The 19,696-nt window shown below is 40.3% G+C and overlaps 1 protein-coding gene across 2 annotated transcripts in view; it reads left to right on the forward strand.

Moving 5' to 3' along the window:
* Positions 1–19,696, forward strand: part of MGAT5 (alpha-1,6-mannosylglycoprotein 6-beta-N-acetylglucosaminyltransferase) — a 143,069-nt gene that overhangs the window by 72,810 nt on the left and 50,563 nt on the right. For both annotated transcript variants that reach the window (XM_068139111.1, XM_068139112.1), the window contains 5 exons: positions 2,115–2,191; positions 3,921–4,010; positions 16,093–16,164; positions 17,254–17,415; positions 18,872–19,041. In XM_068139111.1, the coding sequence (XP_067995212.1) occupies positions 2,115–2,191; positions 3,921–4,010; positions 16,093–16,164; positions 17,254–17,415; positions 18,872–19,041 (571 nt within the window). The remainder of the gene's footprint in view (positions 1–2,114; positions 2,192–3,920; positions 4,011–16,092; positions 16,165–17,253; positions 17,416–18,871; positions 19,042–19,696) is intronic.

A 19,696-nucleotide genomic window follows, 5' to 3' on the forward strand; every position in this document is an offset into this window, starting at 1 on the left:
ACTTTATAAAAAGCTCAGTAGTTATTTTGGATTCAGGTTTGTGAGTTTGTTAAAAAACCCCACACTTTAGAACATAAAGCTCTTCAGCTCTTCTAATGTCATTATATTGATTTCATTTTTGTATTGATCCTTTTAACTCTGCCTCTCTTTGATCTCAGGCACCAATTTCAGAGTGATTCAAGTGGAAGGTCTGATCCCCCAACAGTAGTAAAGCAAAAAGTTCCATTATTATCTAGCTGTACTGACCAAATTTAGAGTATACTTTTGAATTGTTCATATCTGTATGCATGCTTGGAGCAGAAATCAGAGCTGTTGATGTCAGTGGTCCAATCTGCAAGAAGCCTATAAGGACAAGAAGATAAGGAGAATATTTTGAAAGTGCTTATTGATTTGAAATTACAAAGTCATCTTAAAAACTGCTTTGCTTCGGTGTTATTGTCATTGGCAGTACAGCTCAGTTTGTCAAATTGCTGCTGCAGAGGTTGCCAAAAAAATGTCTTCTTTCTGGCACGATTCTTCTTTCCCCATCCACTCCATTTTGCAATGCCTCACTTGCATTTCAACTTTCATCTTCAAACTATTTACAAAAAAAAAAAAAGGGGGGAAAAAAGTCAGATAAATCAGGAGGTGTTTTTTGTACATAACACACTGATCTACCTTTTATCCACTGATGTTGTTGCTACTCTATTCTAATGCTGCAGCCTTTTTGTTTTGTCCTCTGAGATCTCTAATTAGCATCTTCTAGGTGAAGCCCAGCACTGTGATTGCTATAGCATGAAGTGTTCTTAGGTTGATGGATGGCTGGCTTTAATGATCTTGATTCTTGCCCATGGGAAAAGCCAGAAATGATGCAGGTATAATTTAGATAACTCTGGGATGAAGTACCTTAATTGAAAACCTTATCCTCCACTGCCTTTGGCATGGGTCTCTCTACCACATTAATAATTTTTCTTGCCTTCCAGGCCTGCGTTAGAGGGTTCTTATAAGTTCTTAGACGAAAGTCCCATTCTGGAGTTGATGTGGCAACGTCCTTTAAAACTGCTTTTTCTTGGCTCATGGGCTGGAAGCATTGCTCTGTATTACACTCTTTAAAGTGCTGCAAAAATCTAGAATGAGAAAATATTAAAATAGGTAAAATAAGAAAAAAATCTTGGGAGACCACAGGAAATATTCTCCATGGCATGTGATGCAGTGCTACTCAGCTGTAAAATTAGAATAGAATAGAATAGACCAGACCAGGTTGGAAGAGACCTTTGAGTTCATTGAGTCCAAGCTATCATCCAACACTATCTAATCAACTAAACCATGGCACCAAGTGCCCCATCCAGTCACTTCCTAAATACCTCCAGTGATGGTGACTCCACCACCTCCCTGGGCAGCCCATTCCAATGGCCAATCTCTCTTTCTGTGAAGAACTTCTTCCTAAAATCTAGCCTTAACCTTCCCTGGTGCAGCTTGAGACTGTGTCCTCTTGTTCTGGTGCTGGTTGCCTGGGAGAAGAGACCAACCCCCACCTGTCTACAACCTCCCTTCAGGTAGTTGTAGACAGCAATAAGGTCTCCCCTGAGCTTCCTCTTCTCCAGGCTAAGCAATCCCAGCTCCCTCAGCCTCTCCTCATGCAGTCATATATCTATTGCCAAGTTTGAGATCATGGATTTTGATAAAGTGATAACAAACCTTGAAAAGCTAGTTTTTATATTTAATAGCAATATACATCTTATAAATGCTAGTTTTTATGTTTAATAGCAATATACATCTTATAAATGTTTGACAGTTAGAAGCAAATTACTCCAGTAGTTTTAAGCATACTTTGATTAGGGAGATGTTTTGCTTTTTATTATTCTCAGTATGGATTAGCTTAATTTGTAAGTTTTCATAGACCAGTTTTTGTAATTCAGTACTTTTACTGCAAATCAGAGTTGAAATCTTTACAACCATTTTCTTCTGTAGCCAAAAAAGATCACACCGAGGTTTAATGTTGTATGAAATATTATACACTAGGCCTCTTCATCTCAGTTTGGACTGTGGATTCATGAAAATAAAAGGAACCATTCATAAGGCTATCTGTCAGAACTGTAAAATAAAATTCAGTTATGGTCCATGTTTCTTTTTAGATCTCATAAATGGAGCCCAAGAACAGTGTGAATTGCCTCCTATGGATGGTTTTCCTCACTGTGAAGGGAAAATAAAGGTGAGTGATCAGCTTATAATCTTATGTGCACTCTGTTGAAAGCTGAACCTATGTTGCCAGAGATCACTACTCGGACAGTGGTGTGAAACAAGAATGACTGGGTCAAAAAGGAGGGTATTTAGCAGTGTGTGTCACTACAACATTGCTCACTTCAAACCTATAATAATAGAGCTGCAGAGAAATCAAGTGGCATCCTATTAAAACAGGAATAAAAGTGTCATATATTAAAGTACTATATTATTTAATAAAATGCTTTATTGTTTTAACATCATCTTATTGCTCAGTTTTCTTCTCCTTTTTGATAAGCTCTGTTCTCTGCCCCTTTAAGAATTGTTCTGCATTTCCATACTCCACAAACAGGACCCTTTGTGTATCTCATTCCAGCCCTTTCTCTGTTTCAGCAAGACATTTGTTTACCCTTCTTTGCCAATAACTGTTGGTTCCTTCCCCAGTTCTGTTAAAAACATTCTGCCTGTTCTGCTTACAAGCAAGGCAGTGCACTAAGTGTGCAACCAGAACTTTGGGGTATGAAGTTGATTCTACAGAAATCCTATGTTTTACTTATAGTGCAGTTGGGAAGTCCAAATACCAAAAGCTATCAAACTTTGGTTGGGAAAAAACCCAAACCAACAAAAATAAAACTCAATAATTTTGCAGAGAGGGAACATTTTGTAGCCAGGTGGGGGGGTTGGTCTCTTCTTCCAGGCAACCAGCAGCAGAACAAGAGCACACAGTATCGAGCTGCGACAGGGGGCTAAATGGCTGGATGTTAGGAAGAAGCTCTTCACAGAAAGAGTCATTGGCCATTGGAATGTTCTCCCCAGCGAGGTGGTGGAGTCATTGTCCCTGGAGGTGTTCAAAAAAGGATTGGAAGTGGCACTTGAAGCCATTGTATAGTTAGTCATGAGGTGTTGGGTAATAGGTTGGACTTGATAGTGTCTGAGGTCTTTTCCAGCCTTACTGATTCTATGATGATGATTTTGGGCTGTTTGTTTGTTTTTATTTTTTTTTTCTCAAGATACATTTCACATGTTTTATTACTGGAAGCCAAAATTAAAATTGTGGGACACTTAAATGCCTGTATCAATTACTACAATTTATTTATAGATTGGTATTTATAAATTCCAAGTCTATGTGAAATTTCATGGCCTTTTTTCCCTAAAATTATAAGACAGTAATATTTTTTTTTAAAAGACATAATTTGTAAATCTTATGTCTGTGTTTTGATTCTTTTTGAGTATCACAAGGACTAAAACATTATTTGGACATTAAAATATCAATTTAAATTCATTGCTTGCTTCTGCAGAAATGGCAAATGCTTGGCAAAATAGGGAAGATTTCAGTCTTGGAAACTGAAATGATTTGTTAAATTCCCAAGCAAGTGTAACATAGGGAAGGTGGGAAGGGATGGGCAATGTAGTCAAGTCCAGCCACACCCATGTCTGGATCCTGATTGTATTTGCCTTTTGATATTTGTCTCTGCTTGCCTAGCTACCAGGTCCTATAAACACGTATGCTATGTAGTTACTGCCACAGGTTGCTGAATGCAGAGATAAAATGTGCTGCAGAATATTCACAGTGTTCCTTTTGTGTTATTTGTGATTTTTTTTATCTTGCAAGATGTAGCCACTTAGAGCTTTCCCTTGTTATTCCCCAGTTCAGTATGAAATGGTATAGAGTCATTATATGGTACTGAGACCTAACAGACTGTGCTTTTGTTCTGTTACAGTGGATGAAAGATATGTGGCGATCGGATCCCTGTTATGCGAGTTACGGTGTAGATGGGTCCACATGCTCCTTTTTTATTTACCTCAGTGAGGTCAGTAACCTTTTAATCTTCAGAAGGGAAACCTTGTGGTGTGTCAGTATTTTTGATATCTGTTCCTAAACTTCTCTCAAAACAAATCGTAACTTTGTTCAGAGAAATTCTCAGCAGTGGAAAAAGCTATTAAAAGAGAATTTTTATGAGGTGTTGCTAATATTCACAAATCCTCCAGGGGTTTCTAACCTGGAGAATTCTAATGTTTATAACTGAAGTGATGTAAGCAGCAACTCTCCAGGGAGTCCACACAAGGTGTCCTGTTAATGTACAAAACCCAACTGTAAACTGCTGCCTCTGAACAATTTCCCTATTGCTCTCTATGTAGCTCCTCCACCTCCAGGGAGGTGGCCGAGGCCCCGTCCCTGGAGGTGTTTAAGACCAGGCTGGATGAGGCTCTGGCCAGCCTGATCTAGTGTGGGGTGTCCCTGCCCATGGCAGGGGGGTTGGAACTCGATGATCCTTGTGGTCCCTTCCAACCCTGAATGATACTATGATACTATGATAATAGGGAGGCATTTGGAAATTGGAACTAAATGGTACATTCACCTAAGCAGCAGACCCACCTGTTGGAGTCTGTTTGTGGATTGTGGAGTCAGTCAAAAAAAACCCCCAAGACCACCCCCCCGTCAACAAACAAACAAAAAAACACCCCCATGTATATATTTACTAAAGCTTTTGGGTACCTATTGGAGCCCAAGGCCCAGTTTTGACACAGCTGGGTAACTGCTTACCTTGGGTTATCTGTACAGACTTCCTGTTTCCTGAGTTACACTTGTTTTCCAAGAATGAATTTTGTCAGTCAGTTATTATGAGCTCTGCCTATTGGCTCATTGTGTGTGTGCCAGAAAGTCATGTCTATCTGATGACTTGATCTCTTTCGTATTAGTAAAATTTTCATGTGTGGCAACTGATCTTGGAAGAAATATTATTGTCTGTTGGTTTATTGCTTGTAAAGAGCTGCAAGAGCCAATTTGGATGCAGAATTGCAAACTAATAGTAATTTTGTAGTTTCTGCAGGATTGTGGGTTGTGGGACTAGGGTTTTAAATTACATGTCTGAGTCAGTTGTAATGCATAGTATATAAATAACTTGGTTGTAGTGATGGCAGTCTCTGATTAATTTACTCAGCTGACTGTCATTGAACTTTTGGGAGCATTGATTGAAGCAGCAGTGATAGCTAAATGCATGTCTAAAACATGTATCTGAGGAAATAAAATAAGGTGGGTCGAATCACAGACTTGAGTCATTCCATTGCTGCTCCCAAGTGTTGATTTATTTACGGGCTGGAAAGCTGGGAAAGTAAAAGATACAGGATGACCATGTTATTTATCCTGTTATTTTTCATAGAAGCTAGAGAGGTGATTTCATAATCATCTGAAGTTGATGTAAGTTTCTGCTAAAAGGCTGTGCTTTAGCACCAGCAGAGTTGTTTGCACATTAGTATTCTGTCAAGCAGCAGGTGCTTCATATGTTTAATACAGATGTATCTTAAAAACAAAGATACATGTCAACTGAATGTGAGAATCTAATATTCTCAATGGCACTTACTATTTTGTATTTCTGTTGAATCACAGTATTTCCTGTGAGAGACTTCTCTGATCATCAGTTCTGAAAACTCAGCTGATGCTGTTAGTTTTTTCCTAACTGATCTTTCAGCTTATCCTCATGGAAAACTGCAAGGAGGTTTAGAGATGCCAAATGGTTGGTTTTTTTCAAGGGTCTAGGGATTTGAATTTCTTCTTTCAGCAGCAATAGTGAATTTGGAAAACTTCTCTTCTCCTGATGGAACAACAGTAGAATTACTCTATGTGTTTATATGGTAACTTCAGACAAAGGTCTTGAACTTTTTATTCTTTTTACAGTGTTTTCCCATGACAGAATGTAAAACTAATATTGGGTGAGCATATTATTAACCTTGTCTTCAAATTTGGCATTCTTCATCCTATGATTAATGTCTAGCAGCAGAGGTTGAAAGCCTAAATGTTTGCAAATGCAAGCATGAAATGAAATTCTAATAACACTACAATGATGTGGATTTATGAGGTGTGTTGGCTGCTAAGGATAACTTGGAAATGCTGTTGCGAGAGTAATTTGTCAAAGTGGACAGTGATGAAGAGTTGACAGTTTATAGTATGGTTGCTCAGCTGCATGATAAATGTGTCTACAGAGCTCTCAAGTCAAAACTGCTGATTTAAAATATTAAAATGCATTAGGGTACTGGAAGGATATTACTGTTAAGGTTTTTCTTTTTTACATTAAGGTGAGAAGGAGAAAAATGATTGTGTACACATGCTCTGGAGAAGACAATATATGCATCAAATTGTGCACAACTTTAGTTTGAAAAGACAGAATATTCATTAAATTGGGCAGGTCTCCTTTTGTCCTTAAAATCGCCCCTAAAATCTGCTGTGACAAATGTCTCTGCTCTTCCATGCACTTCTGGGATCTTTCTTTTTAACCTCTGAAGCAGTTCAGAAGCCAGGGGGCCTGAAGTCCTACATTTTGGTGTGTCAGATGAGTCAGAACCACATAGACACATGGTTTACGTGAAGCTTTAGAAACAAAGCAAGGAATAAAACCTAGTCTTCCGTTGTCTGTGGTGTTCCCTTGTTATATTTGCATCATGTGCATTTGCAAAATAGAAACAAATCTGTTAAAATCCAGGCTGCCCCAAGTCTCTTCTGAAGAGCTGTCACAAGTGCAGGCATTAGCAGTTCTACCTCCCCTGGTTTGTTTTGAATGACACTCCTTGAGGAATGCAAAAACAGCTAGCTCAACAGATCTTCTTCACTGTAGCAGCAGAAGGAAGGCAAGAAGCAATCCAGCACATTCAGGCTTATGATTTTTTATTTAAAGCTGTCCCCTGTACAGACTTGCAGATACTACTGCAAGAATTCTTCTGTCTTGCTGTTTTGCTGCAGGCACTGGATCACTCCTGGTGGGTGATACACAGCCGTGCAGTCCTCAACACTAATTGTGTTGAAGCCTTTGAGACTGGAGGAGGCATAAATGCCCTGAATAGCAAAACCAGACTCAGACTCTCTAAGAAGTAAGTCTTTAAGAATTAGACAGGGATTAGAAGTAGCAAAAATTGAAAAGCAAGTTAAGCTAAATCTGTATAGCTGGGACTGGTTTCCTTTTAACCATGCAACAGACTTTGCTGCTGAGAGGAGTTACTTCCTTTTAAACTTAGCATTTAGTTATGAAAAAGCCTAACACAGTAATGTCACTGGCTCAGTTATCTTTTTCACGGATGGCATTGCCTCTGGGGAGAAATGTGGAAGGAATAATTTCTAGACAGTACAAAAAAATATTTCACTGCAAAATGTCAGCTCGTAGCTGAAGAGTAAAGCTTTTTAAAATATCTTCTAGGAAATGAATTTTTCACACAGTTCCCTTGGTTAAGGGGACAAAAATAGTGGAAAAATAGTGCTCCTCTTCTTTCTCTGAGATGTCTACTTACCACACCAGACTGGGGCTGCTGATGTGCCTACTCCTCAGCCAGTAGCTGTTACCACCGCCCAGGGGTCATTATGCTAACACTGACCTGCTGGAGCTGGGCATTAGGATCCCAGGCACTGGGTCTGCAGCTCTTCTTTCAGGAGCAAGAACAATTTTTGGTACCTGTCTTGGAAGTGGATCCAGCGCGCCTCAAAAGACAAAAACTGTTTCAAAGAGCTACCATTGAGACTACTAGAGGTTTTACACGTGTGCTAGTTGATGAGTAGGGAAAATTTTTGTTTTCAGTCTTCCAGCCTTGATGGAAACATAATGAATGTTTTGCAGGAGTGCTTTTCTTTGTACTGTTGCTTTTGCTTTGAGGGGATAGAGCAGAAAAACACAAACCAAAGGTGATTCTGAATGTGGGTTTGTATACTGAACTCAAGCTCTATTCTGAAGAACATTTTAGTGAAAACACCTGTGAATCATAAGTAGATAGGTTCCTCAAATCCTTGTGGTTTTGCTAGTTCACTGAAGTTGCTGACATTTGTGTGGAAGACCCCTTTCCACAACTTCTGCTGCATGTGTAAGCTCGTTTCTGACATTGAGCCAGCAGTGTGACCAGGTGGCCAAGAAGGCCAATGGCATCCTGGCCTGCATTAAGAATAGTGTGGCCAGCAGGAGCAGGGAAGTCATTGTGCCCCTGTACTCTGCATTGGTTAGGCCACACCTGGAGTCCTGTGTCCAGTTCTGGGCCCCTCAGTTTAAGAAGGACATTGAGACACTTGAACATGTACAGAAAAGGGCAACAAGGCTGATGAGAGGCCTTGAGCACAAGCCCTATGAGGAGAGGCTGAGGGAGATGGGATTGTTTAGCCTGGAAAAGAGGAGGCTCAGGGGTGACCTCATTGCTCCCTACAACTACTTGAAAGGTGGTTGTAGCCAGGAAGGGGTTGCTCTCTTCTCCCAGGCAACCAGCACCAGAACAAGGCGACACAGTCTCAAGCTGTGCCAGGGGAAGTTTAGGCTCGAGATGAGGAGAAAGCTCTTCACTGAGAGAGTCATTCATCATTGGAATGTGCTGCCCAGGGTGGTGGTGGAGTCACTGTCCCTGGAGGTGTTCAAGAGGAGATTGGACGTGGCACATGGTGCTGTGGTCAAGTCATAAGGTCTTTGGTGACAGGTTGGACTCAATTTGAGGTCTCTTCCAACCTTTGTGATACTGTGATGAATTAATGGTTTGCACTTCTTCAGTGTAATGTAACATCAAACCAGCTTCTTTGAATGCTGCACCATTACTCAGAAAATTGATAAAAATAGTATTATTTTCTGAAATATAAAGCAGCCACAACTTATAGTTTCATAGTTTCATAGTTTCATTCAGGGTTGGAAGGGACCACAAGGATCATCTAGTTCCAACCCCCCTGCCATGGGCAGGGACACCCCACACTAGATCAGGCTGGACAGAGCCTCATCCAGCCTGCTCTTAAACACCCCCAGGGACGGGGCCTCGACCACCTCCCTGGACAACCCATTCCAGGGTTTCACCACTCTCATGGTGAAGAACCTCCTCCTCACATGCAGCCTGAATCTCCCCACCTCCAGCTTCATTCCATTCCCCCTAGTCCTATCACTACCTGATATCCTGAGAAGTCCTTCCCCAGCCTTCCTGTAGGCCCCCTTCAGATACTGGAAGGCGACAATTAGGTCTCCTCGGAGCCTTCTCTTCTGCAGACTGAACAGCCCCAACTCCTTCAGTCTGTCCTCACAGGAGAGGTGCTCCAGCCCTCTGATCATCCTCGTGGCCCTTCTCTGGACACGTTCCAGCACCTCCACATCCCTCTTGTAATAGGGGCTCCAGAACTGGACACAGTACTCCAGGTGGGGTCTCACCAGGGCTGAGTAGAGGGGGAGGATCACCTCCCTCGACCTGCTAGCCACACTTCTCCTGATGCAGCCCAGGATCTGATTGGCTTTGCGGGCTGCAAGTGCACACTGAGAGCTCATGTTGAGTTTTTTGTCCACCAGCACCCCCAAGTCTCTCTCCTCAGGGCTATCCTCCAGCCAGTCACTGCCTAGCCTGTATTTGTGCCTGGGATTGCCTCGACCCAGATGCAGGACCCTGCACTTGCTCTTATTGAACTTCATGAGGTTGGCCTGTGCCCACCTCTCCAGCCTGTCAAGGTCCCTCTGGATGGCCTCCCTTCCCTCCAGCGTGTCTGCTGCACCACACAGCTTGGTGTCATCAGCAAACTTGCTGAGGGTGCACTCAATGCCACTGTCCATGTCCCCCACAAAGATGTTGAATAAGACAGGTCCCAGGACTGATCCCTGAGGGACTCCACTTGTCACTGGCCTCCACTGGGACATGGAGCCATTGACAGCCACTCTTTGGGTGCGGCCATCAAGCCAGTTCCTTATCCATCTAGTGGTCCACCAATCAAACCCATGTGTCACCAGTTTGGAGACCAGGATGTGGTGCGGGACAGTGTCGAAGGCTTTGCTCAGGTCCAGGTAAACGACATCAGTTGCTCGCCCCTCATCTATTAATTTTGTCACCTGCTCATAGAAGGCCACCAGGTTGGTCAGGCAGGATTTGCCCTTGGCAAAGCCATGCTGACTGTTCCCAATCACCTCTTCACTATTCTTTTGAGCGAGTAGTGACTCCAGGAGGATCTGTTCCATGATCTTTCCAGGCACAGAGGTGAGACTGACTGGCCTGTAGTTCCCTGGTTCCTCCTTCTTGCCCTTTTTGAAGATGGGGGCAATGTTTCCCCTTTTCCAGTCTGTGGGGACTTCACCAGACTGCCAGGACTTTTGAAATATAATAGAGAGGGGTTTAGCAACCTCATCTGCCAGTTCTCTCAGTACCCGTGGGTGTAACCCGTCGGGTCCCATGGACTTGAACACTTTCAGGTTCTTCAGATGATCACGAACCTGATCTGCACTTACAATGGGCAGTTCTTCCTCCCTGTCCCTGGCTTTGACTTCCATAACATCAGGAGTGTGGCTAGAGGCCCTTGCAGTGAAGACTGAGGTAAAGAAGTTATTAAGTACCTCAGCCTTTTCCTCATCACAGGTGACCATGTCACCATTTTCTTTTCTGAGGGGGCCCACACCTTCCCTAGTCTTCTTCTTCCCATTAATATACCTGTAAAAGTTCTTAGTATTCCCTTTAATCTCCCTGGCTAGATTCAACTCAAACTCTGCTTTGGCTTTCCTGACCAGGACTCTTGCTGCTCGGGCAGCTTCCTTGTATTCCCCCTGTTCTACCTGTCCTTCCCTCCACTTCCTGTAGAGTTTCCTTTTAAGTAATAGTGTGTCCAGTAGCTCCTTGCCCATCCAGGCAGGCCTCCTAGCATTCTTACCTGCTTTTCTCTTTGTTGGTACACAGAGCTCCTGGACACAGAGGAGGTGGTCCTTGAATACTGACCAGCTGTCCTGGGTCCCTCTTCCCTCCAGGGCTTTGTCCCATGACACTTTGGCTAGCAGATCCCTGAAGCGATCAAAATCTGCATGCCTAAAGTCTAGGGTCATGAGCTTGGAATACTTCCTCCTGATTGCCCTGAGGATGTTAAATTCAACTGCTTCATGGTCACTGCAGCCAAGGCCGTCTATGAGCCTCACATTGCTTACCAGCCCTTCCCTGTTGGTGAGAACAAGGTCCAGCATAGCACCATTTCTTGTTGGTTCCTCCACCATTTGGAGGAGGAAGTTGTCTTCTATGCAGTCCAGGAACATCCTGGATTGCTGGTGCCTTGCTGTGTTGTCCCTCCAGCAGATGTCCGGGTGGTTGAAATCACCCATGAGGACCAGGGCTTGTGACCTGGAAGCTGCTTCTATTTGCCTATGGAGGGCCTCATCTGCTTGGATCTGCTGGTCAGATGCTGGTCAGACTTGAACTGTCAACATGTGGCCCTAAGAAATTGAAATGCTAATGGTAGTCAGCATTGTGTCCATATCTTCCATTAGCATACTGGCCTGGATTTGGGCAATTTGGGCTTACTTACCTTTTCTACTTCTGTTACTTTAAATTGGGTTTAGTACTTTTTTTTTCTTATTGGAAAAGGCTTAGGTGCATATGAATCAAATATAATGCATGCTACTGAGGTTAGTTAAGAGACCATTTGAGGATTGATAGTTATGGATAAAATTTCATGGTGCAGCATCGGTGGGACCTGACACCCAATGTTTGACATTGCCTTTGGAAATAACCAAATCCAAAGTTAATTCTACACTCCCCCAGGCAAGCAGTCACCTTGCACACTGCACATTTTGTAGCACCTTCAAAATGACTACCTATAACTGAGGAGATGCTAAACAAAATATATGCCTTACAGCTTCTAGAGGAGTTGGGAAAGTCACCTTCCCAATGGGAACAGTTCTTTCACATCAAATCCTCAAAGAGATACTCAAAGTGAACATTCTGTGTTCTCTGCCTGCCTTCATAATGCCTGATAAATATAAAGATGCATCTTCTTTCAACAGGTATGACAGCACTGGCTTTTTTATTTCCCACTCTGGGACTGACATAATTAACAACAGCACTTCACTATGGATAGAAGTGCACTAAGCAAAAATGCCCTTCTCCTGATGGGCAAAGTAAGTTGATTTAGTTTCCCTGCAGATGAGCTGCACCTGCCCTTTGGAAGATTACCTCAGGTGTTCAGAGAGGGCACCCTTCAGCTTCTGCTTTATTACACTCCCACTATGATTCTTTAAAAGCATGAAGTACTTCAGGAAATTTTGGATGTGGAATGCTGCTGGTAGAGCGTACTTTCAGTTTGGAATATGCTCAAACTACCCAAGTGCTACAGATCTTTGCCAGGTTCTTATGACTGTGCTTGAAGGGCGTGCTCTGTAATATAGAGTGCTGAAGTCTTGACTTCATTTGATTTTTCATGGTGTATCTGAGGAAGAGTTACTGGAAGAGGTAGTTGTAAAGCTTCTGTAAAATATACTCTGAATTTCTTAGGTTTGTTTGGGTTGTTTTGTGTTAGCTCACCAGTAAGCTATATAAAGTCACTCTGAAATTAGATTGTCTATAAAGCTACTAGAGAAACTCTTGAGTTCAGTTTCATCAGAATCTAGGCATTAACACCCCAAAGCAGTTCAGAGCATTGACTTTTTACTAATATATGGAATCATGCAGCACTGAATATTTTAACTTTTAAACTACCATTCAACTTAAACTTATGGAGCTAGTTCTGTGTAATCCAGACTGTGCTGTGTCTACCGTGATTCGAAAACAACTGGGGAACAGTAGACTTCCCAGGTGGATCTAGTTTCTTAAGCATCATCAAAGACTGCCTAATGCATTTGACTGGCATTGAATTTGTCACTAAGTACAAGAGGACAAAGATAAACATAATGTGTTCTCAATAATAGCTTAGTGTTTATACTACTAAAAAAATCATCAGTCTTCAAATCGGCAGTCAATCCGAGCAATTTAGACACTCTGTACCTTTCTTTGTCCCACACCCATAGCTGGAGGTTTGTACTCACTGAAATAAAACCTGACTTGTACTTACCTTACTTCAATAAGTCTGAGAAAAATGAATTAAATTTTCACTGGTATTTACTGGGAAAAATATAATTTTATGAGCATTCTCCTGTATTTTTCAATATCTATAGCACCTGCCTTTGTTTTTAGAGAAGTTCCTGTGGAAGTGGTTAATAGTTAGAATCTCAGAGGAACAGCTGCAAGACTTGCCCAAAAATGATGAGTACAATGATTTGCTGTTGTGGGACATACTTGGGTCATGCAAGACAATCAGGAAAAATACTAAACCAGTTCATTTTCATATTTAGTTATAGGCATCCTTGTGGTGTTCTGTATGAGAAACCCTGAAGCAATAAGCCAAAATGATAGTTCTTGGTTGTTTAAAAAACAAATACACAAAAAACACCACCCACACACATTTTAGGTCATCTGAAGTTCTTACGGAACTGCAGGCCCTGCCAACAGCTGCAATTGAAAGTTAGTTCTGGGCTTAAAGGTGAGAAATTGTGTGTTCTGGACACGGAAATGCTTAGGTGCTCAGTTTAAGTTGAATACTGGTACACTGGCATGAGGGGAAGACCAAGGAATGAGAGAACAAAGGAAAGAATAGAAGGGGGCTGTGTTGAAGAAGGCCTGCCATGTGGCAAAAGTGGTATGTGTTCTTCACTACTCAAAGTTAATTTTCCTGCTCATCTGATTTAGTGCAGACTGTTACTTTTAATCCTGAGTTCTGCTTCTTTACAGGATTTTTCAGCAGGCTTTGTACCGCTGTAGACTTTAATTTTGCATCATGCAGTGGAAAAACACAATGAACTGGAATTTTTTTACTTGAAATACATATAAAAATGAAGTTGCTGTGGTTTTTAAGGAAAGCAGCAATAAAACAGAGCAGGCTGCTAGATATCTGGTGTAACATCAAATTGGCAGAATATTTAATTCTGTAACAGAAGCCTGTCAGTGATATGGTTACCTTTTCAAGTGGATCTACAAAGGCTGTCCCTGAAGTCTTTGGTATCTTGTGTAGTTGCATAGGTTGAAACCCCACTGCCTTTCACCTAAGCTTATCTAGACTGTTGATCAGCTGTTGCGCACTCACTGAACAGGAAAGTAAGAACTGGGGATGGAGACAAATATCTCTGTGCCCTCTGAGATGCCTGCTGTGGTTGGAACTATATTTTTCAGTACTAGACACCTCTAAATACAGATACTGCAACTTGTGTGGACTTCCCTGCTGTAGTTTTTCACTTCTGCTTTCTTTGCTCTTTATCTACCTGATAATACCTACAATCATTTTAAAGTGTTTTCGGGTGCATTAATTTTCTGATTTTCCCCTCAGTTTCTCTTAAAAACTTACTTACTAATTCTAGTTAATTCTTTAATTATCTGCTAAATTAACTCATGTTCTGAACAACAGAATTTGCATTAGCATTTTGGTTGGTTTTGCTATCATAATGCATCCTACTTATGGGCATTTATGCTTTGATCTTTTTTGCCCAGCACCTGGAATTCACTGCTGAAGTGTGTCTGATTTGTCAGTCAGTATTTGCCTCTCCACCCCCACTTTCCCTTGTGTCAATACATTCCATTAATAAGGTTTTTCCTTCTTTCCCTTTCCCATGGTACCTTACACTTGTCTGCTTGATCTTTGCTTTTTTGGTGTTGTTTATCCCCCCATCTAACAGCTCTTTTTGTGAGCCACTGATTCCTAAGAATTAGCAGAATTCTTCCCTTTTCCTGTAAGGGAACACCTAGGCATTCTTCCCAGTGCATTTATCTGTCCTAAAAATAACAAAACAACTGGCATACTTTGAAGAGTATGTGTTTAAAAACAATCTGGTGCAGTAAGTTGATCTTTGCAATGAAAAGAGGAATTGACAGAATATCAATAAGGAAGAATGAGTGCTAGACTGTCTGCGTACACCGATATTACTTTGAGGCTATTCCTTAAGTGTTTGTGGTTGGAATTATTGTAGTTTAATTTAGACTAGAAGGAGTATTTCTGAAGGCACAAAAGATCTGTATTTGTTTTTCAGTCAGTGAGGCATGCAGCTCACTGTCCTTGGCAGCTCTGAAAAATCTTCAATTCCTTTAGGATGCCTGATGGTGCAGTGTGAAATACATGAAGCCAGAAAAGGGTCAGGTACAGCAGTCCTTGGAATGTCATTAATTTAGATCAGTTATAATACTAAGACTAATAAAGAAATATTTGTACTATTAAAAAAAAAAAAAGAGGGACACTGGGACTGTGCATGATTTGTAATATGGAGCTTGCAATTCTTTTCTACCAGTGACTCCACAACTTAGGTTAGTAAAAGTTAGGATTGTTGACTGCTACAATTTCGAGTATGCTTCTAGAGTTGGAGACCACTGAATAATCAGATGTTTTCAAACGAGGTTGATCAAGTCACTACTTTCAGATGTTGTATTAAATGTTGAGTAGATTAAATTGTAGCATTCAAATTAATGCTTTTCAATAGTTTGTCTGAGGAACCTAAGCTTGATACATTTCTTTTTAATGAGGTTAGGAGGTCTCTTAATTTATTTTCATTTGATTGGTTTTCTAAGCAATCATTTGGCATGATCTTAAGCTTTTAATCTCTAATACTTCAGGCTTGCTGCAGCATGATTAAGCTAAAATTGTGTTTTGTGGAGTCTGTGACTGGACAAACCCTAAGAGCTACTCTTGACTTTTAATTCTCTGGGAATTATGAACTTAGTAGTGACAGAGGATATCTTAGCTGGCCTTTGCATTTCTCCCTCTTCACAGTACATTTATCTTTATTTTCACGGCTTTGCCCGCAACAGTGAGATTCCTCATTCCCTAAAGCAAATGTCTAATTTCTTAAGGCATGTGAATAATAAAGATTCTACAGGAAAAGCAAGATCCCTAGGGAGAACCTAGGAGCTCTCAGTGACATGCATCCATTTTGCATTTCCTTCCTTAACTACTAACTGTTGCCCTTTCTTTTCTCTATCAGGCAAAGTGTCTTCTTCAGTTTAACCTTGCAGTGAGTTACTAATCAGCTGATGCCTTATTTAAAACTTAGAAAGACGTAATATAAAGGCAGTGAGAGACTAAGGAAGACCAGCTGCAAGGAGAACAGACTGATGTATCTTCATGTGCTTGGTTTACAGGTTGAAAATTGGTGTCCTCGTTTACCTTGGAGAGCAAAAAATCCTAATGAAGAAACTGATCAGAAAACAGTGGTAAGAGTGACATTAGAACCTGAGGAATAATTCAGTAATTGTGATTCATGCAAAAGATCCTGGAATCCTGTGCCACATAAATACTAATATGACTAGTATTGACAGTTTTTATTCCTCAGCTCCTCAAAAATGAATAGAAGTTTCCTTGACTGTAGTCAAGGTGCTGCCGCCTCGGTGGTAGATTTCTGTTAAAAAGCATTTTTGTGTTTAAATGCATGAAATGTGGTGCACAGTTACTGAGAAAAATTACAGTTCCATAAACTGTTCACCAGTGTCATGTGACCATGTATGAAACTGTCCCTTGTATTTAAACCAAGTCCCTTGTATTTAAACCTATTCCATTACAATAACGTTTTAGGTTTGTTGTACATTTTGAGTACTCCTTATTTTTTATCCTCTAAAAACTCTACAGCATGCAGAATTGTTTCTAAACTGTTCTAGCCGTATTATGTAGCACTTAGGTATATTAAGATAATCACTGGGCTATATATGCACATTGCTTGCATAATTTAGATTTAGCCTGTCTCATCTTGTAAAACCAATTGTTCTTGGGTTAGTCTATCTTTAGAATTAATATTTCCTCTTAAAATTTATACTCTGGTACTGTTTCTTCCTTCAGGGTGTAATCAGAAACTTCCTTGTGTTTGGGGAATGCACGATCCACAAGAATCTGCAGAGCAGTGTTCTGATTTTGTGTTACGTTTTAGAGAGAATCCCGTTTTGAAGGACATCAACAAAACCAAACCTTACACTGCAGATATAAATACATTGTGAAACAATGCAAACACATTCTAGGGCTACCAAGTAGAAATGCCAAGTATAATACAAATATACACAAAATATAATAGAAATAACAGCAGTTTATTTGGCTTAGAAAGGTCCTTTCAAAAATATCTTAACTATCTGAACCACAGCCTTGTCTTTAGTGCTAGGGATGAGTTTTTGTGTTTTCATTTATTTATTTGTTTCTTAACGATGAATGTAAATCAGAGTTCACATTTAAGGAATTTTGCTGAATTCTGGGAAGTACAGTATTTGAAGACTAACATTTCATTGTTGGGTGGGGTTTTTTTAATGCTTTCATTGAAGGCTGAGATTCGAATCAACTTTGATAATCTCTACAAAATGATGTCAAGGCACGAGGAGTTCAGATGGATGATGTTACGCATCAGACGAATGGCTGACACCTGGATTGAAGCAATTAAATCACTTGCAGAAAAACAGAATCTGGAGAAGAGAAAACGAAAAAAGGTAGATGAAAATGTTTTTTATGCCTGCCACTTGCAATCACACAGGCTATTTTAATCTTGTAGTAACTTCAGAGTGCAAATATCAAATGTGTGATGTTTTAAGTAGTCAAGGAAAACAAAATTGTACATCTTCTTGTCCAAAATGGAGACTCAATGGCATATTTCTGTTGTGGATTTAAGCAGACTTAAAGTTGACCATCATTTTGGATTGAATCAATTCAGAACCCTTGTAATGAGTTCAATTATAACCTGTAAGATTTTTTAAGTAAAAAGTTCTATTCCTTTTCTTTTCTTTTTTTAATTACCTCAAGTAGTTGGAAGTTGTAAACAAAACAAGAAATTTACCTTCCTGCTTTGTTGTTCTTATTGGAGCCAGTCCTGAGTGACAGCAGGCCATACACAGTCATGTTTCTACACTCTTAGCCTGGCTGGCTGCAGATCAGCTCCGTGCTTGAGATTCTGCCCTCGCATGAGGTCTGGAGTCCATGTTACATATTTAGTATTTGTCACGTATTACATTCCTGAAGTCCACTCACCTTCTGTCAAGGAGCAACCCCTCTCTTTCAAGCAGTTCTCCAGTCTGTCTTATTAAAGAAATACTGATCATGAGAATATATGAACTCGGGAATAAACAGGAGCAGTACTGTCCCCTGTGTAGACAGTTTTGATGTGATGCTCCAGTGTTTATTCTTTGCTTTTAAAAGTCCACAGAAATTGTTTTGTAAAGCATATGATGGTGTCATTTTAATATATCCTGTTTGGTTCTGTGATCTGCAAGAGATTAGAACAAAATGCCGGGTTTTTTCCTGTTTTTTTTTTTTAATGTTGCTTCTTTGTAAAGATCAAGGGGAAATATTTTTCCTGTTTGGGAGTTTTTGTGCTTGGCACTCTATGTCCCCACACTGAAATAACAGTCCAGATATGTAGCAAAGTGTTTGGACCTCAATGTGGCTATTTTGTTAGAAAAGCAAGCACAGATTTCAAGGAACAGCAGAGAGAACTCCTCCATGGCCATGGAGAGGAGAGGTTTGGAAAGCATCTTGTTACTCTTACACAGCCTTTCAAGCAATCTCTTGTTCACAACAGCAAACCCTTCCTTAACTATACTGTCTTTCATAAGCAAGTATATCCTACTTGAGAATATAAGTGGTTAGTCAGTGTAAGTTAATGTAAGCCACAATTTCAGACTGCTTTGTATAGCATCAGTTCTGGGGTGTGTTTAGTTACTGATCTGGTCACAGATAATAGTGCAAAATAATGCAGTGAGGTTTTTACAGTTACTGTCTTAGAGCTCCATTACAAAATTAAATGATTGAGGTGAGAGTGTTGAATTTCTCTTTTTTGGTTGGTTTGGTTTTTTGGCCACTGTTGGAATCTAATGAAAACAAAAAGTGCTGTGAGATTTAACAGTTGCACGTTTGATGTTGATAATGTTAACGTATGACTTCCCTTTCCAGATTCTTGTTCATCTGGGGCTTTTGACAAAAGAATCTGGATTCAAGATTGCAGAAAATGCATTTAGTGGTGGCCCACTTGGTGAATTAGTCCAGTGGAGTGATTTAATTACATCCCTCTACTTACTGGGCCATGACATCCGGATTTCAGCTTCACTGGCAGAGCTCAAGGAGTAAGGAGATTACTTTCACTTTTGAAACTGGCATACAAAAAAAAATGAATTGTAAATTCTTGAAGCTTCTATTAACAGTATATAATTTCTTGAAGCGTAAAATGAAAGTGATAATTCACTAAACAGACGATAAGATTATTTTCCTGAGCTAAGTATATCTGCTATGAAAAGGATAATGTGTTTTCATTGTAGCTTCAGGCTCCTGAGACTTCATAAATGAATGTTGTAAAATTCAAACTAAGCAGCTTACTCTAGCATTCTAGGTGCTTTAACCAGCTGCAATAGGAAATGTTACGGACTAGCCTAATTCTGTGTCCTTTTCTTCAGTTTCTGCCATTCTTTGCTCACTGCTTTACTTTAAAATAAAGATTTGAATCCTTTAAATGCATTAGTTTTGCTGTAGCTAATTGCTTACGTTAGGCCATCGCTTATTGTTCTCTTGAGTTGCATTCTAGTTCAGCATAAGGCATAAAGCATCTGTTTAAAGATGAGCATATACAATTTTTCTGTAGTTTTCAGGTTTTGTTTGACTAATAACAGCATCATTTTGTAGAGATGTCTTAAAAGCTGTCAAGAGGAGGCAGAAATTATTACAAATAAATTCAAAGTACACTATTTTTAAACCTTCTAACCATATCATTCTATTGATTAAAGA

This window comes from Melanerpes formicivorus, unplaced genomic scaffold (genome assembly GCF_026170545.1).
Source record: "Melanerpes formicivorus ecotype bairdi unplaced genomic scaffold, bMelFor1.0.p_v2 SCAF_5, whole genome shotgun sequence".
NCBI classification, from domain to species: Eukaryota; Metazoa; Chordata; class Aves; order Piciformes; family Picidae; genus Melanerpes; species Melanerpes formicivorus.